This window comes from Hemicordylus capensis, chromosome 6 (assembly GCF_027244095.1).
Source record: "Hemicordylus capensis ecotype Gifberg chromosome 6, rHemCap1.1.pri, whole genome shotgun sequence".
NCBI classification, from domain to species: domain Eukaryota; kingdom Metazoa; phylum Chordata; class Lepidosauria; order Squamata; family Cordylidae; genus Hemicordylus; species Hemicordylus capensis.
Genome location: NC_069662.1, coordinates 128,913,300 through 128,941,246, shown reverse-complemented (window position 1 = coordinate 128,941,246; position 27,947 = coordinate 128,913,300). Strand labels below are relative to the sequence as shown.

General features: G+C 42.3%; 1 protein-coding gene across 6 annotated transcripts; it reads left to right on the top strand.

Annotated features, from left to right (window-relative positions):
- Positions 1–97: 97 nt before the first annotated feature.
- Positions 98–26,421, top strand: MIOS (meiosis regulator for oocyte development). Of its 6 annotated transcripts, XM_053263449.1 has the most exons (12): positions 113–246; positions 885–1,198; positions 2,006–3,377; positions 6,623–6,721; positions 7,628–7,885; positions 10,530–10,699; positions 12,093–12,158; positions 13,920–14,078; positions 14,955–15,107; positions 19,400–19,604; positions 20,819–20,948; positions 24,477–26,421. In XM_053263449.1, the coding sequence occupies exons 3-12, from the start codon at positions 2,081–2,083 to the stop codon at positions 24,571–24,573; spliced, it is 2,634 nt and encodes an 877-aa protein (XP_053119424.1). In that variant the 5' UTR covers positions 113–246; positions 885–1,198; positions 2,006–2,080; the 3' UTR covers positions 24,574–26,421. The 6 variants fall into 6 exon arrangements, 5 of the variants coding, with proteins under 5 accessions (XP_053119426.1, XP_053119424.1, XP_053119428.1 ...); XM_053263451.1 differs by lacking the exon at positions 885–1,198 and having other exon boundaries at positions 98–246; XR_008310116.1 differs by lacking the exons at positions 113–246; positions 24,477–26,421 and adding an exon at positions 18,206–18,269 and having other exon boundaries at positions 277–1,198.
- Positions 26,422–27,947: the final 1,526 nt, after the last annotated feature.

The window sequence follows — 27,947 nt, the reverse complement described above, 5'->3', positions numbered from 1 at the left end:
AGCCTAATTCACAGCCTAGAAGCAGGGAACAGATGCTACAGAGGCCCACACCCTCATATCCTCGCCCCCATCGGAAGTGTTCCTTTTGACACCGGAAGGAGTAACTGAGTTCTCTCGTTCTTTCCTCTCTGAAGACGGAAGTCGATGCTGTTGTGGGGGCTCCTTTTCAGTCTTCTTGGCCTCTTTCTCTCCCCCCCCACCCCCCCGGCTTGGCGGCTTAGTCCCGAGACCCCAATCCCCATGACGGTGGGTCCCTTCCGCGCGTCAGTTTAGAAAAAAACGTCGTCGCCTTCGGTGTTCGAGGGCGCGGGTGGGCGCGCAGCCGTGGTTTGCCTTGGAGGCTCATGCCCGGGCGTGCTGTCAAGAGCGTTAGCCTCAGAAACCCCGAGCAGCAGCTGGAGCACCCACGCGGCTCAGTGACTGCGAGGACGTGGGGGAATGGGAGAACCTGCTGGGGCAAAAGAGCGATCGAACAGGGCCCGAGTGACCCCCCGACACAAGAGTGGGCGAAGCAGCCTGGCTGACGTGCTCCCCGTTGGGCCCATTCGGGCGATAGCCAGTCACGTGGGTGTTCACATGCCCTCCGCCCCTTCGGCGCACCACTCCGCAGATGTCTCATTGTGCTGAGGGCGGATCGTCTTGACCCCGTGTATATTGTGCATGTGTTTTTAAACTTTTGAAACAGATTTGTATTTTTTTCTTATATATATTCTAATTTAATATGTGTGATTTAACTGTTTGGTAGTTCACCAGCTTTTTTTCGAGACCTCTGCAATGTGAAAATATGTTTAAAACTAGTTTTGTATTAAGTTATTGTAAACTGCCTTGAGGTTATTTTGATGAAAGGTGGTACATAAATCTAACAATTTAAATACTGCTTTTAGTATTTAGATTGCATGGTCAAGGGGAGTTCCCCTTCCCACTCTCTTCCCCTGCCCACAATTGTGTGGTGGCTGGATGATATGCTGGGTCAAAAGGAGACATAAGCACCGCGTTCTTCTGCATGTGATTTGCTGGACCGGTCAAATCTATCGTCCGAACCGGCCCCTGCCCTGGCCTCTCCCACATGTTCAGCAGAAGGCCTGAACCCCTTTAAGAAGTTCAAATGATGAGGGAGTGGAGTTGTGGCAGGATTCACTTCTGACTTGTGCAGCTTCATTTGAAGGCCTGAAGAGACAAAGGTTTGAAAAGAGTTCTGGTGTGTACAACCATATTCATGGAATGATCTTCCTTTGCCACTGGGGACTCTGGAAAAACAGTGTGGTGATTGCATGTACACTTACACATGTTGGGGCTCTTTTTAGACCTTAAAATGGGCATGTAGAGGTGGGCACATGTAATTCTCCCTCCCATACTCCATATGTTCACTTAAATGTTTTAACAGAGACCTATAACTCCACTCACAGTTAGAGACTTTGTGATTTGCAGGGTTTGCTTAGAGTTTGGAGGTGGGGACAGTGAGCACACATGTTCAGCTTTCACTGTTTTGAATACCTAAATATGATTATAATGATAGGTAGGCTTGTCCTATCATGCTTGGCCTGTGCAGGGTATTGGTGATGATAGTTTACGACACAGTTGTGCCTGTTACAGACATACATATTGTATTTACCCAAATAGAAGACAACTATGAACTTAATTTGACACACACCCCCGCTAAAAATATCAGGTTAAATACAAGTTATATCTGTATTTACCCAAAAGGAAGAGGACCTTAATTTAAGTCAACCCTCCAGTTTCTAACATCAAATAACTTGGGGGGTGGATTTCAACAGTCATCTGTCATCTTGTCACAGGGAACAAATTTTTGCCCAAAATCAGGGAGAAACCTCAAAAAGAAGTACTCACAAGGGCAACTTTGTGAAAAATGCATTTGGGTTAGTCTCCTGTTATGTGGTTTCCTCTGAAGGTCAATATGATATTAAGCAGGACTGATATTAATCATTGAGAGTTGGAAGCCATTCAGATCCTTATTTCATATTTTGTTTTATTTTGTTTTTAACAGCGTCCATATGAATGAACAGAGTTCTTGTCTTCCAACAACACTTTAAATTGCTTATACTGATTGACAACAGCAGACATGAGTGGCTCCAAACCTGATATTCTGTGGGCTCCACACCATGTTGATAGATTTGTTGTGTGTGACTCGGAACTCAGCCTCTACCACATTGAATCTGCTGTAAGTTCTGAACTCAAAGCAGGATCACTGCGTTTATCTGAGGAAACTACAGCTACCCTGTTGTCCATTAACTCAGACACTCCATATATGAAATGTGTGGCTTGGTATCCTAAATATGATCCTGAATGTCTCCTGGCTGTTGGACAGGCCAATGGTCGAGTTGTCCTTACTAGTCTTGGCCAAGACCACAACTCAAAGTCAAAGGATTTGATAGGGAAAGAATTTGTTCCAAAACATGCACGGCAGTGTAACACCCTGGCATGGAACCCACTGGACAGTAATTGGCTTGCAGCTGGTCTGGATAAACATCGGGCTGATTTTTCTGTGCTGATTTGGGACATCAGTAGCAAATACACTCCAGAAACTCCAGTTGCTACAGAAAAAGTGAGACTTTCATCTGGAGATACAGAAGCAGGACTGGTTGTTACAAAACCACTTTATGAACTGGGGCAAAATGATGCTTGCCTCTCCCTTTCTTGGCTTCCACGAGACCAGAAACTTCTTTTAGCTGGAATGCACCGGAACCTGGCTATTTTTGACCTGAGGAATACAAGCCAAAAAATGTTTGTGAATACCAAGGCTGTTCAGGGAGTAACTGTTGATCCATACTTCCATGATCGTGTGGCTTCCTTCTATGAAGGTCAGGTTGCCATATGGGACCTTAGAAAGTTTGAAAAGCCTGTTTTGACCCTAACAGAACAACCAAAACCCCTAACAAAAGTAGCTTGGTGTCCCACAAGGACTGGATTGCTAGCTACTTTAACCAGGGATAGTAATATCATTAGACTCTATGATATGCAGCACACTCCTACTCCTATAGGAGATGAAACTGAACCTACAATCATTGAAAGGAGTGTGCAGCCCTGTGAACATTATATTGCTTCCTTTGCATGGCATCCCACTAATCAAAATCGAATGGTAGTGGTGACTCCAAACAGGACTATGTCTGACTTTACTGTGTTTGAAAGGATCTCTCTTGCGTGGAGTCCAGTTACCTCTTTAATGTGGGCATGTGGGAGACATTTATATGAATGCACAGAAGATGGGAAGGCTAGTTCCTTAGAAAAAGACATAGCCACCAAAATGCGTCTCAGGGCTTTATCCAGGTATGGCCTTGACACAGAACAGATCTGGAGAAACCATATTCTCGCAGGAAACGAAGACCCACAACTGAAGTCACTTTGGTACACTCTGCACTATATCCTTTTAAAACACTGTTCAGTATGCAGGAGGAGTACTGCAAAACATCTGACAGACAGGGGCTGGTTTTAATATTAGGTGGCACTTTGTTGCTCTGATGACAGGTGAAAGGATTGTTTCCTTCCCAGCATTGTGTTGAGGCATTCATTTCTGCTGTTCAGAAATAGCAAGAGTGAAGGAAAGACAAAGTGTAGGTTACCAAGTGTCTTGTCTGCTCTAGTAAACAAGAAGTTGTCGGGCATCTAACGGGGGAAGAAATCCTGTTGGCCCTAGAACATGAGGTGAGGGTGGTAAGCCACCTTAGACACTCTACTGCCCGGGATTCTACTGGCAAGAGCAGAATATGCAGTGATGATCCACTAATGGCAGTGGGATGATTGTAAGCCTGGGGAAGAAGAGCAGGCAAGAGGAATCCACAAACTACAACCTAAGTGGGATGGGGAAAGAAGGGACTGTTGGGTAGGGATGTGCATGAACTAGTTTGGGCACTCCTGGGAGGTGTGGGGGGGTCCTTTTTAAGGGGCAGGGAGGGTGCCCTTACCTGCCCCACCGCTCTCCCCCTGCCGGTGCTCTCCCCAAAACCGCTGGTGCGGGGCTGCAGTGTACCTCCTTGCAGCCCTGGTCAGCATCGTACCGGAAGTGGCTGGCATGTGTGCGTGCCACTTTGGCTACTTCCAGTATGACGCTGACCGGGGCTGCAAAGAGGTTAGCTGCAGCCCCGCACCAGTGGTTTTGGTGCCCCTTAAAAGAACCCCTACACACACCTCCAAACAGGCTCGAATGCCAGACATTCAAACTGGTTTGGAGCTCCATAAAACTTTGTGCACATCCCTACTGTTGGGAATGGGTGGATCTAGTGTAGGATGGGACTGAGATACACAGTTTTTGTTGTGTCTTAGGAGCCAGTATGGTTCTGCTGACATTATGCAGTGAAACGCCTTTAGTTAAACCAGTAGTGACACATCTGACCTATAGCTAGAAGGCTAGCTTCATCTAAAAAGCATGTATGTTATTCCATTCAGTCTATTGTCTTAACTGTAGGCCAGAACAATTGACACAAAGACATGTACAGTTGAAACAAAGATTTGAAAAAACTCAATAACTGAAATAAAATTCTAATTAAAATGTAACTTTCAGTTTGCCCCGTATTTAAAATTGCCAAGAGAAGTACAAATCGTAATAAAACAATATAAAACCTAAGCCTGAGTGAAAACCGGACGACTCCAATGATCGTCCCTTTGGCTGCATAACAAATTGTTTGTGTAACCAAGGGGATGGGGTGGGATCAGCTGTTTAAAGGCTGGGGGTGGGGAGTCAACAGTTTGGTTAGCCCAAGCCTTTTGTGTGGTCTAAGCAGCTCTTTGGATCTCAGCCATCATTTGTTTCTATGGATATACAAATTGATTTGGGTACAAATCAATTTGTACCCAAATCTAGCCGATACAGGTGATTTGGAAACAAAACAAATTACCACTGTGGTCCATTGGCTAGATTTGGGTACAAATGGAATCGTGCCTGATTCGATTTGAATCAATTTGAGAGTTGGATCCCTCCTATTAATTCCCCCAGATTCCCTATTTTCATTAAAAAAATAAAAAAAAGCTAAGCTCTAGCCATTGTAGAAGTAGAGTTATGGAGCAAAATGGGTGGTCACTATTTTTCAAGTGTTTGGATTCTTTGGTGAATCCTATGAGGATTCATTACACACCTTCATTTCTTCTATTCATTTTGATGGTCTTTTCGACAGTGTCAACTGCCATTTGCCAACTAGACCCCACTCCCACCCGCAAGGCAGTGGGTTACTACTCAGTTTATGTTCTAGAGTTTTTTTTCAAGTGTTTAGGCTCTTGTAAGTAAACAAATAAGTGTTTATTTAATAAATAAATAAACTTGATGTTTAGGCTCTTTGGTTTCAATTTTTAAGTTTTAATGTGTGTAACATTTTTATCTAATTTTTATCTTATGGATTTTAAATGTGTTATATTTTATGTTTTAATTCTGTACATCGCCTTGAGATTTTTATACTAGGCAGTATATAAATTCAATAAATAAATAATAGATAATAATAAATAACCTTTTCTCATAATGAATCCCTATGAGGATTCATTACACACCAAAGAGTCTAGACACCTCAAAAATTCCTAAAATATAAACTGAGTACCCAGTGGCTTGTGGGTTGCGGGGTAGCTGGAACATAGGATGCACTAATTCCCCACCCCCACCTGCAAAGCAGTGGGGTCAAAATGAACAGAAGAAATGAAGGTGTGTAATGAAGACACCAAAGAATCTAAACACTTCAAAAATACCTAAAAAATAAACTGAGTACCCCAGTGTGTGTGTGTGTGTGTGTGTAGTTGACACATGGCAGTTGACAATTGGCACTGTCCAATGATAGTCAAAATGAACAGAAGAAATGAAGGCGTATAATAAATCATCATAGGGATTCATTATGAGGAAAAGTTATTAGACACCAAAGAATCTAAACATCTCTATATTCCTAAAAAATAAAATGAGTACCCACTGCCTTGCAGTGGGGGGATGTAGTTGGTACATGGCCGTTGACAGTCAAAATGAACAGAAGAAATGAAGGTGTGTAATGAATCCTCATAGGGATTCATTATGAGGAAAAGTTACTATACAACAATTTATCCAAACACTTGAAAAATAATGACTGCACATTTTGCTCCATAATTCCACTTCTACAAGGACAAGAGCATAGCTTTTTTTAAAAAATGAAAGCTGGGGTTCTATTTTAGGATTAGGATATGGCAACTTCAAATCCTCATTGTTTTCTTTGGCAGAAATATTCAAAATCAGTAAAAGCTAAAAAAAAATTCATTAAAAATCCACCAAGTGTCCCACTGCCTTGAAATTTGGGTGGTAGGTGGCACGCATGGGGACCTACCCACAACTCAGATTTGGTGCCCCTTGGACCTTGTTAACTGGTCTGAATTGGTCCAAATAAAAATCGAATCAAAGCAAATACAAATCGAACCTGGTTTGATTTGGAGGGTGTAGATTTGGATACAAAACAAATCAGGGGTAATTTGTTTTGGGCACAAATCGAATTTAAAAAAATCAATTTGTGCAAATCCCTATTTGTTTCTTCAAGCCTTTCTTCAGGTGTGCTGAATCCAGTGATAAAACAGAAATGTCCAAGCTAGTGAGCAGAACAAAAGTGACAACTTTCCCCCCTCCACACATTTATTAATAATTTTTCAAGTTTCCTATACCTGAAAATACTTATGAAGCAGTATACTGAGGATATGGATCAGAAGTTCACAGGAAATAAAGGATCCTTAGTTTATGCAGGCATCAAATCTATCGTGAAAACATCCATGGGTAAGTAAATGTTGATTTAAAGAAAGAAAGAAAAATGGGTCATACTGTGGTTGTGAAGACAAACAATTGAATAACCCCATGTATGATAATTTGAGATCCTTGGAAGAGGTGTGGGAAGAAAACACAATTACTAATACAACATTCCTCTTCCTTGTCCTTTGAACTGCCAGCCTGTCTTTTCAAATTATATTTTCTGAGCCTTTTCTCAGGGCTTACATGAAGCACCAGTTGTACACCAACAATCGAAAGCCAGCATTCTAAGGTGCTTTGTGCCCAGGTCCCTAAAAATAGATAATAGATTTTGGGTTGTTTTTCTAAAATGAGTGACCCATATGTTCTGCAGCCCTAAGAAGGTGGAAGAAAGGCTGTGCCCTTGCAAGAAGACTTGCAAGGAGCTGCAGAGAAAGCTGCTGCTTATCCCCTAGTGTAAATCTGTTTCTGGGGGCTTTGTTACCCTCAGGGACATATTTCCGGAAGCCAAAATAACTTCTGGAGGGAGGGGTGAGAAGTGAAAATCGCTCCTCCCCCCACTCCACATGTGCTTAGCTGTGAAAGAAGCCTCTCTCTGCAGCCTTCCTGCAAGAGTACGGCTCTTCTTTCACCTTCCTAGGGCTGCAGAATATGCGGGCCAGTAATTTTCATTAGGCACATGACTGATAGACAAGCCACAAGAAAAAACTCACTTCATTACCAATATTTTCTTTGTTTTTGTTTTTTTAAAAGTAAGGATGTTGGTCAGATTTAATCTGTCTCAGTGTTTTAAGTAGTAAGTGGTCTTTTGTGAATACAATGAAGGGGGTGGTGTGATGTCTGTATTTTAAAAATGATTTTAGTTTGAATTTTTTAAAAAATGTGAGATGATTGCATGAATCTCTGTGTGTAATAACTCAAACAATTCTTCTTTAGGAACCACTGAGAACCTCAGACATAGCAGGGGCGGATCTGATAGACAAGCCGATATTATTCAATATCTGAGTGAGGAGAGATCATTAGCTTTGCAGCTTTGTGGGTGGATAAAAAAGGGCACAGATCTGGATGTGGAGCCCTTTCTGAACTCTCTGGAACAAGAACGAGACTGGGAACGAGCCGCTGCTGTAGCACTATTCAACTTGGACATACGGCGAGCAATACAGATACTGAACAAAGGAGCTTCTTCTGGAAAAGGTACCTGTTCTGATTTGGTGTCTTCTTGTAGGGTGAGTTTCTTTCTGTTGCAGCTTGTTTATATTTGTTCATCCAACTAGATTTATGTTGTCTCTAGTGTAGACTTTGCAGAGGATTGGATCTAAGGATGTCCTTCCATATGTAGAAAGTGTCTCCTGCTCACAGTAGGGTTGTTTTTACAAGTCTTGCTAAAGTGTTTAATGAGAGCAATTAAACTAAATTCAAAGATGTGTTCTGTGGCCAAAACATGAGAACTGCCATGGAACCTACCTATTGTAGCCCCGTGCAAACACTTCTGCTTACACAAGCGTTTGGAGAACAATGCTGCTAGTTATTTTCCTTCCACTTCAAGTTCTTTGGGTCCAGATCAGTGCAATGCGGGAGAAAGGACTAGATTTGAAATCCATTTCAGTTTAGTGAATAAAACATGAGGACAGGTATCATTAATTAATTAATTACATTTATAAACCTCCCCATCTGAAGGTTCTGGGCGGTGTACAACAAATTTTAAAAGACAAAAAAACCCAACACTATTTAAAACAGTGCTCAAAACAATTTAAAAACAATTCAAAACCAATTAAAATACTTTTTTAAAACCTTGGAAGGCCAGGCCAAACAAGTAAGTTTTTTAGGGCTCTCTTAAAGGCCAACAGTGAGCCTAAACTGCAGATATCTGCCAGGAGTGCATTCCATAGGCCAGGAGCAGCTACAGAGAAGGCCCGCCTCTGAGTCGCCACCATATGTGCTGGTAGTAACTGAAAATAGACCTTCTCAGATCACCTTAATGTGTGATGGGGATCATACAAAAGAAAGCGCTCTCTAAGGTAGCCTGGACCCAAGCCATTCAGGGCTTTAAAGGTAATAACCAGCACTTTATATTTTGCCCGGAAACATATCGGCAGCATAATATGGTCTCTCTGGGTTACCCCAGAGACCAGTTTGGCTGCCTCATTTTGAACTAACTGAAATTTCCAAACTGTGTACAAAGGCATCCCCATGTAGAGCACATTGCAGTAGTCAAACCTGGAGGTTACCAGCTGATACACCACTGTTTTGAGATTGTTCTCTTCAAGGAATGGACGCAGCTGTCGAATCACCCGAAGTTGATGGAAAGTGCTCCTGGCCATAGCCTCCACCTGAGATACCAGGGTGAGGCCTGGATCCAAGAGCACTCCTAAGCTGTATACCTGTTCCTTCTAGGGCAGTGTAACCCCATCCAGCGCATGAAGATCTAACTCATCCCTCAAATTCCGAGCCCCCACAATGAGCATCTCCGTCTTACTTGGATTCAGCTTCAATTTGTTATCCTCATCCAGCCCATTACTGCCCATAGGCAGGCATTTAGCTAGTGAATGCCATTTCCTGATGATGATGATAATAAAGAGAAATGGATTTGGGTGTCATCAGCATACTGATAACACCCTGCACCAAATCTCCTGATGACCTCACCCAGCAGTTTCATAAACATGTTAAAAAGCGTTGGTGACAGAATGGAGTTCTGAGGGACTCCATATAATAGCTTCCATTTTGAAAAGGAACCATCACCAAGCTCCACCATCTGGAATCTGCCTGAGAGATAGGAGCAGAACCTCTGCAAAGCAGTGCCTCCTATCCCCAATTCCCTCAGGCGATCCAGAAGGATACCATGGTCGACGGTATTGAACGCCGCCGAGAGATCTCAAAGAACTAACAGAGTCACACTCCCTCTGTCGATTCCCTGGTAAAGGTCATCCATCAGGCTGACCAAGGCAGACTCAACCCCATAGCCTGCTCTAAAGCCAGTTTGAAATGGATCTAGATAGTTGGTTTCCTCCAAAACTGCCTGGAGCTGGTTAGCCACCACTCTCAATCACCTTGCCTAACCATGGGAGATTGGAGATCGGCCTATAACTATCCATCATTGAGGGATCTAGGGAAGGCTTCTTAAGAAGTGGTCTAATCATTGCCTCCTTCAAACACGGAGGCATCCTAATTTCCCTCAGCAATGAGTTAATGATATTAAGTAGGACGCCTCCAACAATTTCCTTGATAGATAGAAGCAACCAAATCAGACAAGGATCCAGAGAAAAAGTGGTAGGCCACACCACCCCAAGCAGCTTGTCTATGTCATCAGGCGTCACAGATTGAAACTGATCCAACCTAATACTGCGAGAGGGATTGCTGGACACCACTTTAATAGACTCTGCAGAAATAGTGGAGTCCAAGTAGGCCTGAATACAGGAGATTTTGTCCACAAAGAATCAGTCCTTTGTACAGTCATGAAAATACTATGTGAGCAGTAAGGCAAAAACAAACCCCAATTCAAGCTTTTATTTGATGGTGTACTAAGTCGTGGGAACAGCAGTTCCCAAGAGTGGAAGATCAGTTCTAGATTAGAAGGTCAAAATAAAAAGACCTGCATAAAAATCGTCCATGTAGGTAATGTTTCTTTTCACTCACAAAGCAAGTTTTGTTTCAGAATCCATGGCATTTGCTTTTATATAACACTTGAGTAATCTGTTACTTTAGCTGAGGATAGCATAGTTCCCTACCTCATTCCAAACAAAAGATTGCAGTGGTGTTTTTGAAATCATGTTCTTGGAAATGGAGTCACATGACTTGGAAGTGTTGATTACTACGCTGTTTTTTGTGTTTTGCTATGCAGGTGACCTCAATCTCAATGTAGTGGCCATGGCATTATCAGGCTATACAGATGAAAAGAATTCCTTGTGGAGGGAAATGTGCAGCACTCTAAGGTTACAGCTTAACAACCCTTATCTGTGTGCCATGTTTGCTTTTCTGACAAGTGAATCAGGTTCATACGATGGTGTTTTGGTAAGCTATTTTTGTTAGTCCTTCAAGGAAATATATATAGATGCAGATCCGTAGTCTCTGGGGATCTTTGGGATACAGAAGGGGGGAACTTGACCTGGTTTATAGATTAGTAAACAGGTTCAGTGACTTGATTTTTTTAAGCAGCCTTCAGAAAACAGAACACTGTGGTAAAGTTATTGGGCCTGGTGGTGGGGTACAAATTTGGTTTACAAGCAGCAGTCCTGATCTGGAGAACTTCCTTAGGTATCCTCAAGTATATGTGTAAAGGTAAAGTGTGCTGTCAAGTCAATTTCAACTCCTGGCGCCCACAGAGCCCTGTGGTTTTCTTTGGTAGAGTACAGGAGGGGTTCACTGTTGCCATCTCCCGCACAGTATGAGAATGATGCCTTTCAGCATCTTCTTACATTGCTGCTGCTCGATATAGTACCAGCAGGGATTCGAACTGGCAACCTTCTGCTTGTTAGTCAAGCATTTCCCTGCTGAGTTACTTAAGGTGACCCTGAAGTATACGTTTAGTTTATTTAGTGGGTCTGTGTGAATTCTCCTTGGAGCCAGGGCTGCTCAACTGCAGATGTTTGACTACAACTCCCATAATGCCTGATGAATGGCTACTGTGGCAGAGGATGATGGTAGTTGTAGTTCAAAAGCAGGTGGTGGGCCAGAGTTGTGCAGCCCTGCCTTAGAGGAACAGTCTTGCCTTTCCTTTCATTGCAATCTGCTTCTGAACCTTTCCCAGGTTTTGGAAAAGATGCTTGGAAACCAACGAAAGTTGGTGGATCATGCATAGCAATGGGCAAGCAGCAACTAGAAAAGAGCATGGTTATAACAAGATAACTTAGATTGGCTTGGTTAATTTGTCACATGATTTTTTTCAATGTTGTAGAGGGTACATGTAATTTACAACAATTGGTTGTATTCTTAGGAAATTAGGATTCTTAAGTCTCATTGAAATTTATGGGGCTTAAGTTAGTCACAACTAACTTGTCATTGATTTCAGTGGTGTGTAGTCATGACTGTACCTTTCTTAGAATACAACCCAATGTAACAATAGAATTCATTATTTCATTTATTTATATCCTGCTTTTCAACAACAACAAAAAGTCCTTGGAGTGGTTTACATAGGATGATGATGATGATGATAAGATGGTTTTCTGTCACCAAAAGCCTCACAGTCTAAAAAGAAACCCAAGATGGACCCACGCAACAGCCACTGCAGGGATGCTGTCCTAGGGTCCAAGAGGGCCAGTTGCTCTCCTCCTGCTAAATATAAAGAGAATCACCACTTTGAAAAGTGCCTTTTTGCCCAGTGAGCAGGGGTTTATAATAGTTATGTCATCCTTATTAGGAGCAGCGGTGGTTTTTAGTAATACTAATATATTTTGTATTCTTTCAGTATGAAAGTAACGTAGCTGTACGAGACAGAGTGGCATTTGCTTGTAAATTTCTGACTGATGCTCAGGTGAGATGACCGGACCTGCCATTGTATTCTCACTTTACTCTAGGAAACTTTAGAAAACAAAATGATATGAATTCTAGAACAATCTCCATCTTGGGTGTGTGTGTGGGGGGGGGAACGAGGGATTTGCCATTCTGAGGGATTTGATGACTACTTGCCACTCTTAAGAGCCCCTGGTGGCGCAGTGGTAAAACTGCTGCCCTGTAACCAGAAGGTTACAAGTTCGATCCTGACCAGGGGCTCAAGGTTGACTCAGCCTTCCATCCTTCCGAGGTCGGTAAAATGAGTACCCAGAATGTTGGGGGCAATATGCTAAAATCATTGTAAACCGCTTAGAGAGCTCCAGCTATAAAGCGGTATATAAATGTAAGTGCTATTAAGTGTAATATCAAATTAGAACAAGAGTTAACTTTACTATTTCAGTGGCCTTTGTACATGCTTGTAAATAGGAACTTGTCGCAATAGGAACATGTTGGGAGTTCCCAACCTTTTTTTAAAACAAGTGTTTCTCTTCTGCACACTTGTTCTGAGGTATTATTATTATTATTTTATTATTTTTACATTTTATATCCTGTTCTTCCTCCAAGGAGCCCAGGTGTACTACATACTTAAGTTTCTCCTCACAACAACCCTGTGAAGTAGGTTAGGCTGAGAGAGAAGTGACTGGCCCAGAGTCACCCAGCATGTCTCATGGCTGAATGGGGGCTTGAACTCGGGTCTCCCCGGTCCTAGTCCAGCACTCTAACCACTACACCACGCTGGCTCTCTGGTAGTCCTGCAAACCTTCACCTCAGGAACCCCACAGAGACTTCTAGTGTGTGTGTGCCCACACAAAGTTAACTGTTACAGTTAGGGAGACAACTACTGGTTCACATCCACACTAAGTTACTTAGTTAGGGGGACATGTTACCGGCTCACATCCACACTAAGTTACTTATAGGCAGTCTTATTGAAATTAGTAAACTTGTCAGTGCTAATTTTTCTGAAGCCTGTCGGAGCTATGCTGAGCTTCAGCATGTAGCCAGCCAATCAGGAGCAGGCTCTTCACCCCCTTCCTCTTCTGCAGCCGACACATTGCTGAGGACATGTCAGCTTCAAGGTGGCAATCTTTGGATGGGGAACAAATAATGCAACTGCAGTCTGGGGAGGCAGGAGGGCTCTGAGTACCCTGGGAGCCCTTAAAATACCCTTGGGGGGATACTAGTATCCTTTGTTGGGAACCCCTGGCTTATGACAAGTAATTGACAGGGTGCTGGCCAGGGAGCTTTTGTGAACTGGAGACGTTGGTGGTTTTTTAACGGTCAGTGATGTGTCACAAAGGAGGGGTGCAGGCTAGGCTAGTAAATGGGGGGGCATGGGGGGGGGGCTAGTTACCTTTGTAGACTTATTTGTGGAGGTGCCTGTACAACACACTGATATGGAATCCACTGTTATGTAACATGTTGGAAACATTTATAAATGGAATGTAATTAAATGTGGTGATGGATATTCCTTACTATATTTTCCTTACCTATTGCACATCACTGATTATTGCATTGCAATCCTGTGCATGTTTTCTCAGAAGGAAGTTGCACTGTATTTACCAGGCCTAACTCCCTAGTCAGTAATTGCAGACTTTGCTGCTGTAATCAGGATGTTGATGCTGTAATGGGATCCATTACCCCTTAATGCCCAGACATTATACATTTGCTGTTTAGTGGGGGAAACCATTTCTAAAGAGCCAAAGAGTGCAGTAGATCATTTTTGTTTTCTTTTTTGAAAAAGTTGAATAGGTTCATTGAAAAACTAACAAATGAAATGAAAGAAGCTGGAAACCTGGAAGGAATCCTACTGACAGGACTAACAAAGGATGGAGTGGACTTAATGGAAAGTTATGTTGATAGAACTGGCGATGTCCAGACAGCAAGCTATTGTATGTTACAGGTTTGTATTTATCTGTGAAATAATTTCAGATTGCAACATTCGAGAATGATCGTGTTTCTTTGGTGCACATTATTTGTTCTTACATTACTGTCTACAGTGCTCTTGTTCAGATTTTCTAAATCTGTTTCTGAACCTGAGGCAGCCGTAAATCAGTCACATAGCCCATAAAATAATAGAAGTGGCAGAGTATCTGCTTTGCATGCAGGCGGTCCCAGGTTCAATCCCTGGCAGCATATCCAGGCAGGGCCAGATATGTCAGACTGTTGGTCAATCTAGCTCAGCATTGTCTACACAGACTGTCAAGGCCTTCTCCAGGTTCCCTCCCTGGTATCTCCAGATAGGGCTGAGAGAAACTCTCAGCCCCATAACCTTGGAGAAGGCCCTGGCAAGCTGTGTAGACAATGCTGAGCTAGATTGACCAACCGTCTGACTTGGTAAAAGCCAGGTTCGTATGCTTATTAAATCTTCTAGCCAGCTTTTCATTTTATTCTTGTGCTTTGCAAAAGTCATATCTTAGGATTCTTGCTCACTTGTTTCATCTGAACCTTTTAATGAGAATTCTGCCCATTTCTAATGGTGATAGTAAGCATTTGTATGGCACATTTGACATTTGTATGTGAAAAGTGCTTCATTTGTATGATCTTGCAGCTGTTCTTAAAACAACCCCATAAGGCAAGCAGATCGGATTATCCCCATATTGCAGATGGGGAGCTGAGGTGGAGTGGATTGGTTTGCCTAAGGCCACCTAGTGAGTTCACAGTAGAAGTAAGATTCAGACTCACAGCTCAGCCGTTTAGTCACTAAGCTACATCAGCTTTCTGTACATTTTTGTGTATTGTAATTCTTTCTTAATTGATTCATGTCTACCTTTTTAAGGGTTCTCCCTCTGATATACTGAAAGATGAGCGGGTTCAATATTGGATTGAAAACTACCGGAATCTATTGGATGCTTGGAGGTTTTGGCATAAGCGAGCAGAATTTGATATCCATCGAAGTAAGCTGGATCCCAGTTCAAAACCTTTAGCACAGGTAAAGGTGCTTTTTAATTTTCCTGAATGCATATTGGATGAAACTAGCTAACATGCATGAAGTATTGCCTGAGATGTACAGTGAGGGAAATAAGTATTTGATCCCCTGCTGATTTTGTCCATTTGCCCTCTGACACAGAAATGACCAGGCTATAATTGGAATGGTAGGTTTATTGTAGCTGTGAGAGACAGAATAACAACAAACAAACCCTCAAAAGCCCAGTGCCCAAAAGTCAGCGATGGATTTGCATTGTAGTGAGGGAAATAAGTATTCGATCCCCTATCAGCCAGCAAGATTTCAGGCTCCCAGGTGTCTTTTCACTATATGCAGGTAACGAGCTGAGATGAGGAACACCCTCTGTAAGGGAGTGCTCCTAATCCCAGCTTGTTACAGTACCTGTATAAAAGACACCTGTCCATAGAAGCAAGCAATCACTCAGCTTCCAAACTCACCACCATGCCCAAGACCAAAGAGCTGTCGAAGGATGTCAGGGACAAGGTTGTAGACCTGCACAAGGCTGGACTGGGCTACAAGACTATCGCCAAGCAGCTTGGTAAGAAGGTGACTACAGTTGGCACAATAACTCGCAAATGGAAGAAACACAAAATAACTGTCAATCTCCCTCGGTCTGGGGCTCCATGCAAGATCTACCTCGTGGAGTTGCAATGATCATGAGAACGGTGACAAAGCAGCCCAGAACTACACGGGGGGAACTTGTCAATGATCTCAGGGCAGCTGGAACCATAGTCACCAAGAAAACCATTGGTAACACACTACGCCGTGAAGGACTGAAATCTTGCAGTGCCCGCAAGGTCCCCCTGCTCAAGGCAGCACATGTACAGGCCCGTCTGCAGTTTGCCAATGCACATCTGAATGATTCAGAGGAGAACTGGGCAAAAGTGTTGTGGTCAGATGAGACCAAAATCGAGCTCTTTGGCATCAACTCAACTCGCCGTGTGTGGAGGAGGAGGAATGCTGCCTATGAGCCCAAGAACACCGTCCCCACTGTCAAACATGGAGGTGGACACATTATGCTTTGGGGGTGTTTTTCTGCTAAGGGGACAGGACACCTTCACCGCATCGAAGGGACGATGGACGGGACCATGTACCGTCAGATCTTGGGTGAGCACCTCCTTCCCTCAGCCAGGGCATTGAGAATGGGTCGTGGATGGGTATTCCAGCATGACAATGACCCAAAACACACAGACAAGGCAACAAAGGAGTGGCTCAAGAAGAAGCACATGAAGGTCCTGGAGTGGCCCAGCCAGTCTCCAGACCTTAATCCCATAGAAAATCTGTGGAGGGAGCTGAAGGTTCGGGTTGTCAAACATCAGCCTCGAAACCTTTCTGACTTGGAGAGGATCTGCAAAGAGGAGTGGGACAACATCCCTCCTGGGTTGTGTGCAAACCTGGTGGCCAACTACAAGAAACGTCTGACCTCTGTGATTGCCAGCAAGGGTTTTGCCACCAAGTACTAAGACATCTTTTGTGAAGGGATCGAATACTTATTTCCCTCACTACAATGCAAATCCATCGCTGACTTTTGGGCACTGGGCTTTTGAGGGTTTGTTTGTTGTTATTCTGTCTCTCACAGCTACAATAAACCTACCATTCCAATTATAGCCTGGTCATTTCTGTGTCAGAGGGCAAACGGACAAAATCAGCAGGGGATCAAATACTTATTTCCCTCACTGTAGGTGGTTCACAATTGTAAATGGATCTCTTGACTTCCACTAACTGTCTTTTGTTGACGAGTGAAAGTTGTCTTTTAAAAAATTTATCTCTCACTTCTGACTTTTGGCCATCGGGGAGTAGTGATTGTCTAAGGTAGCATTCCTCCTAAAAGGATAAGGAGGAGTTTCAGCTGTCATTTGACAGCAGGGGAAAATCCAGCTGTTTGTGGGTGTTTGCCCTAGCCCAAGGGTTCTCAGACTTGGGTCCCCACTTGTTGTTGGATTACAGCTCCCATCATCTCCAGCCACCGTGGCTTTTGGTCATTGTGGCAGGGGATGATGAGAGTTGTAATTTCATAACATCTGAGGACCCAAGTTTGAGAAGCCCTGCCCTAGCCATTACTGACAGACTGATGTCATGCTATGCCCTTATGTTCAAATAGAAAGTTCACCACATATTGGCATAAAAGCTATAGGATTAAGAAACATAGTGTGTCAGGCCACATGAGAGAGCCTATTTATAAAGAGAGTCCCAGTATTATCTCGGTGTCTATCAATCTGGTATGCATAAGTGAGAACATAAGCAGCCCTGCTTGAATCAGGCCAAAGATCCATCAAGTTCAGCATCCGGTTTCCAGCACTAGCCAGCCAGATGGTTCTGGAAAGTCTACAGCTCTCTCGTTGAGGATGTGTACGAAGCAAGGTTTGTGCATGGGTTTGGGGGGGGAGGGGGCGAGTGGGGTCTTTAAAAAGGAGGAGAACAGGTCCTTTCCTGCTCTCCACTGCCCCACTCAGCTTCCTGTTGTGACGGTGCTCCTTCCTAGAATGTGCATGCTGGCACCACATGTGGGTTCTTGGGAGGAGTGCCGTCACAGTAGGAAACTGCATGGGGCAGTGGAGAGCAGGTCCTTAGATCTCCTTTTTAAAGATGCCGCACCTGCTCACAAACCTCTGTTTGTACACATCCCTACCTCCTGTGCTGCTTACTCAGACCTGATCTGACCTCTCAGATGAGTATGGGTAAGGTGTGGCTTGAAAACCCAAAGAACAGTGCAAATTTTTTTTAAAAAAAGTAAAACTGAGTTCTGTGTAAAGGACATCAGAGTTAACATGGCACATTTAAAAGGGAGGAAATCTTCAAAACTGATAGAAAGCATAAGTAGTAAATAAAAGATTGCTTAGGCAAAAATATATATCTACGCTTCCTGGCATGGTGACTTGCTTGGGCAAGGCCCTCAAACTTACCATGTTTTCAAGGTTCCTTTATTTCAAGCCATGTCAAAATAGTTTGCCAGATATTACCTAGGCTTATAGGCAACTCCAGACCCCCTTGTGCTGCAGTTGTGTAGATTCCCTGTTGGATCTTCCAAGATATTCCTGTTTGAATCTCCTGTATCCCTTCTTTTTGAACATTTTTCTTACTAGAATTGGCAGATGGGAACAATTGGCCAGTGGGACCAAGGATTGAAAACTAGCCAATTGGAGAAAAGTAAGTAAATAAGGCAGATGTAGGGGAAGGTGACCCGCTTGTCCATGCGACAAAGAATTAACGTTCTGTGCTCCCTTCCCCATGTGAGACAGGAAACTGTACACCCATACAGTCAAATAGGCTGCTTGTTACTAGAGCCTCCTAGATTTAGAACAGATGGAGTTGCTTAGGTTAAGTTGACCAAATCCTTGAAATTAAGCTGTTTCCATCCCACACGCCTTCTCTGTTTTTCTCCTGATCATTGAGCCACAAGTGTGTTAGTTTTTTTCTCAGCAATTATAGACGGTTGAAACGTTCTAGAGAAAATCATCTGCAGCTTTAAGAGGCAGAAACAAAACTAGGATTCCCGTGAAGCACTGAAAGCTCAATCAAAATGGTAGCAAGTCAGGTCTCTGGCACTGCTGCCTAGAACAAACCTGGCGTTTTGCATTTCTGGCTGAACTATTTCTGCACTGTATTTGCTCTCAAATAGGCATTGTCTTTCACATGTTACTCCAGTGCTGGATGACAGAATGGCTAAGGGGTGGGGAAACCCCAGCTGGATTCTTCTTTCAGCTGCCTGAAAATAATCATTAATGCTGTGTATTTATGCCAATATTATTTTTCTGGAGACTTGTTGTCCCTTCTAGACCGGGGCATAGCGAGGTTGCCAACGGCCCAAGGACAGGCCACCGAGTGCACTACTACATGCCAGCAAAGCCCCTTCCCCCTGCATCATCATGCCCATGCATGAAGCATGGCTGATGCTGGGAATGAGCATGCAGCCGCCTCTTGCCCTTTGCAGCCAGCAAAGAAAGCACTTCATTAGCTGGAGAGGCTGAGGGGCTGCCACTTGCTCGTTGCTCGTCTGCACCCCCCACATTGGTGTGATGTACAGGGTAGGGGTGTGGCCAGCATGCTGTAGTGTGTGTGGTCTTGAAGGCAGCAGGGGGTGGGAATGGGGCGAGGGGCACCTTGGATGGCCCCCATGGCCCAGGGACATTTGTTCCCACCTTGGGCCCCATGCTGCGTTGTCCCTATGCACGTGCTTCTTGATTTTAATATATTAACTAAGGGGAAAAAATTCAGTGAATGAACTGCGGCTTAAACATCATGTTCCTTATCTCCCCCCTGCCCCCCCCATCACCAAGGTATTCGTAAGTTGCAATTTTTGTGGAAAATCCATCTCCTACAGCTGTTCCGCCATACCTCATCAGGGTCGAGGGTTTAGTCAGTATGGCGTGAGTGGATCCCCAACCAAGTCAAAGGTCACCAGCTGTCCTGGTTGCCGCAAGCCCCTTCCTCGCTGTGCACTTTGCCTGATAAATATGGGAACTCCAGTTTCCAGCTGCCCAGGTAGGACTCTGCTGAATGTTTCCATTTTAGTTGATAAGCTTCTAGCATTGATGTAGAATGACTGCATGTTTGTTTTGCTTAATTGCTTTCCATTAAATGCATTTAATGGTATTCTGTTAGGATCAACTATTTTATAAAATTGTCATTGGCCTTGATTTGTATTTTATAATTGTATGTCCTGTCTTCATTATTACGATATAGTTTCCCTTTAATTAATACTGAAGTGTTCCTTTGGTCTGATCCATATTCTCCCCTTTACTTAATAATGGTTTGTCCATAGTATTGTTTGTATACTATTAACAGATTTCCTTCTTCCACCCCCACCCCATTTTAAGTGCCAGAAGTCTGGCTTAGAGAGAGCAAGCATTTCTGGTATAAGTTGCAAGAACTGACAAAGTGGTAAGGATCCTTGAAGACCACTTCCATGAAGCTCACGAACAAAATCATGTAGATCATGGTTGGAAATTGTGGATCCCACACACAATACCAGAAACTACTTTTGAAAGACCCCTTAATTTCAAAAGTGGTTTGCTGTGTGGCAGCAGGGGCTGTTCTTTGACACGTGCTGACTTGAGTGCATGGAATTTGTCCCTTGGTTATTTGGCTCTTGGTCCATGTGTGGCAATTGCACATACAGTACCTGTTGTACTTCAAGTACATATGCTGGGAAAGATTGTTGAGCTCAGCTTTGCATTGTATGACCATATAATGAAATAGATTTGTGTGGTGGCTACACATTATATGCATGTTTTAAATGTTTCCCCCACATGGAAGTGCTGTTTATATAGGGAATGTGGAGTGTTTGAAGGGGCCTTTATTATTTCCCTAAAGACGATTGCCTTTGTGGTCTGGAGCCAAACACCAGATATTATTACATTCAAATGCTTGTAATTGTCAGGTAGTTCCGATTATTATTGTATATTGTTTGAAAAATATTCTATGCTGTAAGATTTGTAAAAATTGCACGTATTCATAAATGCATAATTTGTCATCTTAAACTCCATAAAGGAAGTATGAAAATTACTGAATTGTTTTTAGCTTGAGGGATGTAAGCATCTGAACTTGATGATGAGATGTTGACTGATCGGTTGCTTTTTTCTCCTGAATTATTTCATATTAGCTCTCTGCTTATCTTGCCAGTTCAGGCTCTGCTGGTTTTAAATATCCTAGCTACTATGGAAGCAGATACATTAAATATGTTTTATTATGCACAGGAGGATCAAAGTCAGATGAAAAGGTGGATCTCAGCAAAGACAAGAAATTAGCTCAGTTCAACAACTGGTTTACTTGGTGCCACAACTGTAGGCATGGTGGTCATGCCGGACACATGCTTAGCTGGTTCAGGTAAGATAACACGAGTTAACGTACTGCATAAGGCAGACATCTGCGCCATATCCCTCATATCTGTAGTCTCAACGAGATGATTTGCTGGATGTGTAGGCTGGCGTTTACCATCAGAATACTACAAAACTGTAAAGCCACAGTTGCTCTGAGAGTTGAGGCCAGAATCCTATAGTCAGATTAGCAGCAAATTAAGGGGTTGCTAATAAGCATTATTAGGGATAAAGGGTGTATTTGAAGATAATCTGGTTAGACTTTCTCAGAATGTATGGGGATTAAAAATCTTTCTGCTTTTCTTTGTGAAATCTGAACACTCAAAGCATAGCAGTCTTAAAACACAAACAAGTAGTTCTGGTAACAACTAATCTGCCTGCTTTACTTTCACTATAATTTTAATCCTCACAAGTTAGCCCACTTCAGCCTTAAACGTTCACACATCTCCCATCTTTAATTGGGGTGGATGACATCACAAACTATACTGTTGAGCTGTCCCTACAACTGTACCAAATTTGGTTCATATTGGTCCAGCCATTGCGAACTTGATTGGGAGTGTCTGGGGGTGGGGGGCACACACATGGAACAGAGAGAGAGAGAATGAATATGCTGGGTGATCTCATAAACTTAATTTCCTTAAGGAAAAGTAGGCTAAAAATATATGAGGAATACATAGTTCTTTAAAACTTTTCTACAGTCCATTCCAGTTGTACTAAGGAAATACAGTTCAGGGTTGAGAGCACATTTTTTATTTCTGGATTGCTTTATTTCTCAATGTAATGGTCAATGATACATGAATGACTTTTATCAGTCAATATATTTTCCTTGCTTAAAAAAAAAAGTGTGAGTATTGTAAGCAAGTCCATAGGTCAGAGGCCAAGATTCAAAGGACTGTTGCAGCATGTGAAGGAATTATGACTCCCCCCGCCTTGATGTTCTTGTCTTTTGAGGCTTCCCTCAGTTTCAAAACTGCTTGCTATGTGGCATGAGGGACTCTTTGGGAAGTCTTCTAAACTAGGGGTAGCCAAACTTGGCTGTACAGCAGCTGTTGAACTACAACTCCCAACATTCCCAGGCACAATTGTTGTGGCTGAGGATGATGAGATCTATAATTAAACAGCTGGAGAGTTAAGGTTGCCTACCCTGCTCATAAGCTTAGTTTAGACTAAGCAAGTTTGAAAGGATTGTGAACAAGCCACAGTGTGCCCCGAAACTTTAAAACTGGTGACATTTTGAACGAGCCTGTTTCATCTGAATAGTAAAAATGGATTTGTTTAAACCAGTTAGCTCCCAAACCAGATATTAAACTACAGTCTGCTCCTGACTTGAAGGGTCTGGGATATTGAATATCAGAATGACCTCTCGAGGACATCTAGGTCATTCCACCCTGCTCGGTGGTGGGATGAGAACTTGCCCAGAAGATTATCTGTTCTTCTTCACCTTCCCTAAACATAGATGGGCCTTCTTGAGGGCCCGTATTAATGCTCTCCCCTTCGGAACTACTGGCTGGCAGATATAGCAGAATTCCAATTGAGCAGAGATATTGCTCCTGTAACTCTGAGGAGACCGAGTCAGTGCACATGTGCTCCTGCATTGTGTCTCTTATATAGGTCTTAGGTGAAGGTTAGTTAACCCTGTTTTACCTAACCTGCCAGGACGATCAGATGAATTCTACATCAAATATTTGTTAACAGATGCAAATCTATCACACACACAGTTGCGAAATTCTGTTGTTCTACAATACAAATCCAATGCACTCTGCTCGCTAATGGTTAGATCCAGTGTAAAGTAAAGGTAAAGTCGATTCCTGGCAACCACAGAGCCCTGTTGTTGTCTTTGGTAGAATACAGGAGAGTTTTGCCATTGCCTCCTCCCATGCAGTATGAGATGATGCCTTTCAGCATCTTCCTGTAGTGGTCAAAGACCGTAATAAAGACTGAATGATCCTGACTTGCAAGCTAAGTTAGTCAACTAACTGGTTTGAATAAACCGTAGTCTCCCATATTTAGATGGAGCAATTTGATGGACCAAAGCACACTTTGATTAGTTCATACTAAAACTGGAAGTTGTAAAGTTCCTCATTGAAAAGAGTGCATGAACTATGGCTTGCTGCAGCTTATTCTCAAATCCTCTCCACCGAGATTTAGCTTTGGGCTAGCATGTTCATCTCCCTTGAGCAGGTTATCTATTCTTCTATTCTTCCTCACCTTCCCTAAACATAAATGGAACTGGAGGAAGACCTTGTCTTAGATGGGTAAATATGGTACATGCAGAACTCTATGTGTATAATCAATAGGATTCTGGCCTTGGTTCTTAATTCAGGCAGTTGCTATGGGAGACATAATTCTTGATTCTAGACAAGCAAGCACTGAGCAAAATTGGTTGATTGTAGATAATTTCCCCATATTAGGTCCCAAACATCTTCCACTTAGTGTGTCAGCTGGCATTTCTTACAATAATGATGAGGACATAGGAGCTAAAAGAGGGAGCAGGACAACAGAGACCATAGTGCTGTCTTGATTACACACAAGTGGAGGTTATATGGCCTTTATGCACTTCTCAGCTTTGGTGTGGAGGGCATCCTTATGCCCCATGGTCTCTCTTGCCTGCTCTTAAATCATTCTGCTTTCTGTTGTCCTGCTCCCTCCCTTAGTCTCTATGTCCTCATTATTACAATAAAGACCAAGTGACACATTAAATGGAGGATGCTTGAGATCTAATATGGGGAAATTATCTATAATCACCTAATTTTTGTTCAGTGATTATCTCAAGGCAGGTTGTATTACCTTTTAGCTCCATCCCATTCTGTCTGGGAATCCTTTTATCACTTTGGCTGCAAACCAGAGCACTGTGCGTGCACACACACAGACTCTTCTATGGGAAATGGGTATAATATTCCATTGCAATTGATTTGACATTGCCACAGAATGTATTTAGGATCAAAAGTGAGTGGGGGTGGGGTTTACATACAGGAGTAATACATATTTGTAGATTGTATTGTATTACATGCAGGAACATGTTCCAAGGCTCTTGGAACATGTTCTGAATCAATAATACTGAATCAATTTAAGTCGTGTAATTTGTCTGAATAGTATACTTTGAGTTTGTTGCTAAAATGAGAATTGGAAGAGACGTTATTTCAGAGAGGCCTTGGAAAGACAGCCTATAATATACTAGGCTTGCATAATTCAATGCAATTCTGTAAGTCTGTGCTGAATGAGTTGTAGACTGAATTACAGGCATGAGCAACTTGGGGCGGGGGGGAAGGGAATAGATTTAATTTGCATCACATCTTAATATTTTCATACTGCTTACATTTATGCATACCTACCTGTGTTTCATAATCGGTGCCTTGTTTTGCAAGCCCCTTCTGCCAAATGACTTTTTGAGCATTATTATTTTGGATGTAAATTCTACATCTTAATTTTTCTCTGCTTATATATGCTGCTGAACAATTTTCGGAAACAGAACTGATTCAAAATATTTTCATACCACTTTGTAATGCTGCTTTCCCCTTCTTTTCTTTTTTAAATCCAGGGACCATACTGAATGCCCTGTTTCGGCATGTTCATGTAAATGTATGCAGCTGGATACAACAGGGAATCTTATCCCAGCGGAGATGGTCCAGCCATAAAACATTAGAGCTTGAAGAAGGACCTTCAAAGCCAGGGGCTCTTTCGAATAGGTGTCCTTCACAGCCCAAACACATACCTCAGAACAAGTCACTCATGACTTGCTGGTAATAGAAAAATAAATCATTCTATCACATCAAGCAATTTGATGTGTGGATGGTTTTCATGTGCTTTGCATAGCCAGGTATTGCTGGACTGAGTCTTCAACTGTGTCATGTGGACTCTGCTCAGTGGGTTGTGAAGTAGTTCATTTCAGAGGCATTTGTAGAGAATTCATTGAAATGCAAAGCACCCTTTAGGAAGACTTTCAGTATCACATCAGCCAGATCTTGAGCCTTCCATCGGATGAGCCAGTGCTGTGTACTGCGTTCCATAGACTCCAGGAAACTTCAAAAGACACTGTTGAAAGATGTTCTTGGCAAGACAAGTGTCCTGAGTCATGCTGTAGATTTATTGTATACAAATGTTTCCATCAGCATTTTTTCTAGCTTAGATATTTAGAATAATTTTAATGTACCCTTCCACAGTTTGCTCACATTGGAGTGCTGTTTCTGTGGCACTTCTAAGACAATCTTCAGGTGAGTTGAGATCTTTTTCAATTTGAATATGTAGATACCAAGGTTCCAGTTTAATATATGCTTTTATGAGGCATCCAAAGTTGTTATAAGCAGAGATAAAAGTTCTCAATCAATTGTTAATTAGTGGGTTCTACACACGGCAGCTTAGTGACATGTCTTGAGTGAATATCCAGCATTTGAAATACCAGGGCTTACCTGTATTCTTAAAGCATTAAAGCACACATCCAAATTTTGCTTCGGCTCAAAGGCATTCATTTCAGTCAGAAAATGTCAGTGCTGTATAATGTGCAATCACTAGCCTGAGACATTGCAGTTAAGGTTGATTGTTTGGGGTAGCACTAGATGTCACCTGCCTTCATTGGGGCAGTACCTGTTTGTAACAAACTTAAAGAACCACTTTTCCAAAATAAGAGTTCTGGTTTAAAGTCTGAGACAATAAGCTGGAGTTCTGGGGTGTAGTAGTATGTCTTTACTAGAAAAATACAGGAAGCAAGAAAAACACAGAAGATGGCAACATACCAGCTGGTGATATAGTGTGTTGTAATTTACATGTATGGATTTCTACTGTTAGCAACAAGGCAAAGCATGCCATTCGTACTTTTTAATAGACAACTAGAAACTTGAATTTCTTTTGCACATTTTCGATGCAATTTCATGATTGTTTGGGATATATTATAGCTGCCTAACTGTGACAATCGTTTATTTTTAGTTTCCAATATAAGGGCTTGGATCCAAATAATTGTGTGTAGTATTTTGTGTATTTTCTTTCCCCCATCAGTCTCGTGCACCTCCTGCAAAGCCGCTCCTGAAGGCTGTGGAGACCTTCTGAATGACAGGCAATGCAGGGTGGGGCCTACAGCTGGGGGAAGTTAGAAATTGGTCAAACACACAATGTCCTGTGTGTCACAAAGTGCCTTCCACTGTGCAAAGGGCACTTTGGATCCAAGTCATAGTATTTGTACACAGACATGTTTTGAAAGGGGGTGGGGGAAGGAATCCTTATTGAAAACAGAAACTTATTTCTATGTGCTCAGCTATGGTGACCTGTATTGTATTGCCTCAAGGACTACTTCCAGTCAGAATTGCATTTTTAATTGAATTTATGAGATGCATGTCACAATACCCAAGTTGTTACTGTGGTTTTTTTTTTGTAACATTGACAAAATCATTTACTTTAAGGATTAGGTTTCTAGAATTAAGCCACTAAGAGCAATTTATAGACATTATTTTTGTGTCCTTATATTTGAAGTATTAAAAGAGTATGGATATTAACTTGGTGTCTTCTGTTCTGTAAAGACATATTTTGAAAGTAAATATTGGATTGCCCTTAACTTGTAATCTGGGTACCCAAAACTATTTTATACAACAAAAGGTGAATTTTATGACGAAAGGAAAATCTGACCAGAAGGCTCCTTGCACCAATCTACTTCAACAGGAGGGACAATTGTGCAGGCATATTTAAGGACATAGAGCTTGAGGACCTAGAGCTGCCCTGCCATTCAAATGCAGCCGTATCCTCCATAAGCTAAATATGAGTTCTGTACCAGCCGTGAGTTCTGTATCAGTACACTCTAGAGTGGCACCTAAGAGTTTAAGTAGTACAGCATAATCCCTTAGTTGTGGTGTGGATACAACCATTCCTCAAGTTTGGACATTTTTCAGTAGGCTGAGGGTTTTTAGTCACTCTGCTTTTATTAAAGCATAAGACTGCCTCTCGGTTTGAAACTGTAAAATAAAAGTTTGGTTTACTTTGACTTGATGTTTTGATCAATATTTTTCATTTCTTTTCATATAACTTTTGTACTGCAACATATTGTGCCGTTTTATAGTTTGCTGTAAAGTCAGCACTATGCAGTGTCAGCTGTTACCATTTCAAATAAAAAGGAAGATGCAGGATTTAACAAGAGAAAGTTCTGAAATAACGCTTAAATAAAGCTCCATTGCAGCTTGCATATCAGATGGGATTCCATCCATTCTCCCTTTCTGACAACTTTCTTGGAACTCGCTCAAGAGGTAGGTAGCACCACAGCTCTTTCAGCTCCCTTGTCTCATCCTATCTTTTTCCTGAGAAGTTTGATTTTAGAAATGAGGACTATGTACAATTTCATGTGCTCACATACTTTCCATGTCTGTCTCATGCTTCTGTCGCCCTCACAATTTTGACTTTTCTTGAGTTGCTCTAAAATGCCATCTATTGATATGTAAATAGTTCTAATGACCAGGAGCTCAAAGGATTTGACAAAAGGGCAACTCACTCAGCACTATTTTCATACTTGCACAGTCACCTTCCTCCCCCTTGCTTTTTGGCATAAGATCCACAGTAGCCAAAATATACATGCTGTAGCCACCTAAAAATGAAGTGAGGTGAGAGCTTAGGATTTCACATTGCTCCCCTATAACAGGTATGCATTTCAGCTCTAATTGCGGTGTATTCAGTCGGGTTTGCACTGACATTACAATCCAAAAAGTCAAGTTTCAGTGTACAATTGATCCTTGGCTGGTGTGTCTGGATATTGTCTTGGCAAGCTCCCCTGACAACCTATCTGCACTAATTGTGCAAAGCAGTACATTTAGAGTGGCTGTGAATTTTTTCTTCATGTTACTGTAAACAGATTTCACTTAAATGCAGTATTTGTTTAAAATCACTCTTAATATTAAGGTGAAATTCTTACACATGCCTACCATATCAGTATTTTAAAAACTTATTTCAGTTAAGATTATATCATTGGTTTAAAATGTCTGCTTCCAAAACAGTAGGCCCATGTGTCTGGTTTCTGGGACCAGCTGTCATTTATAAC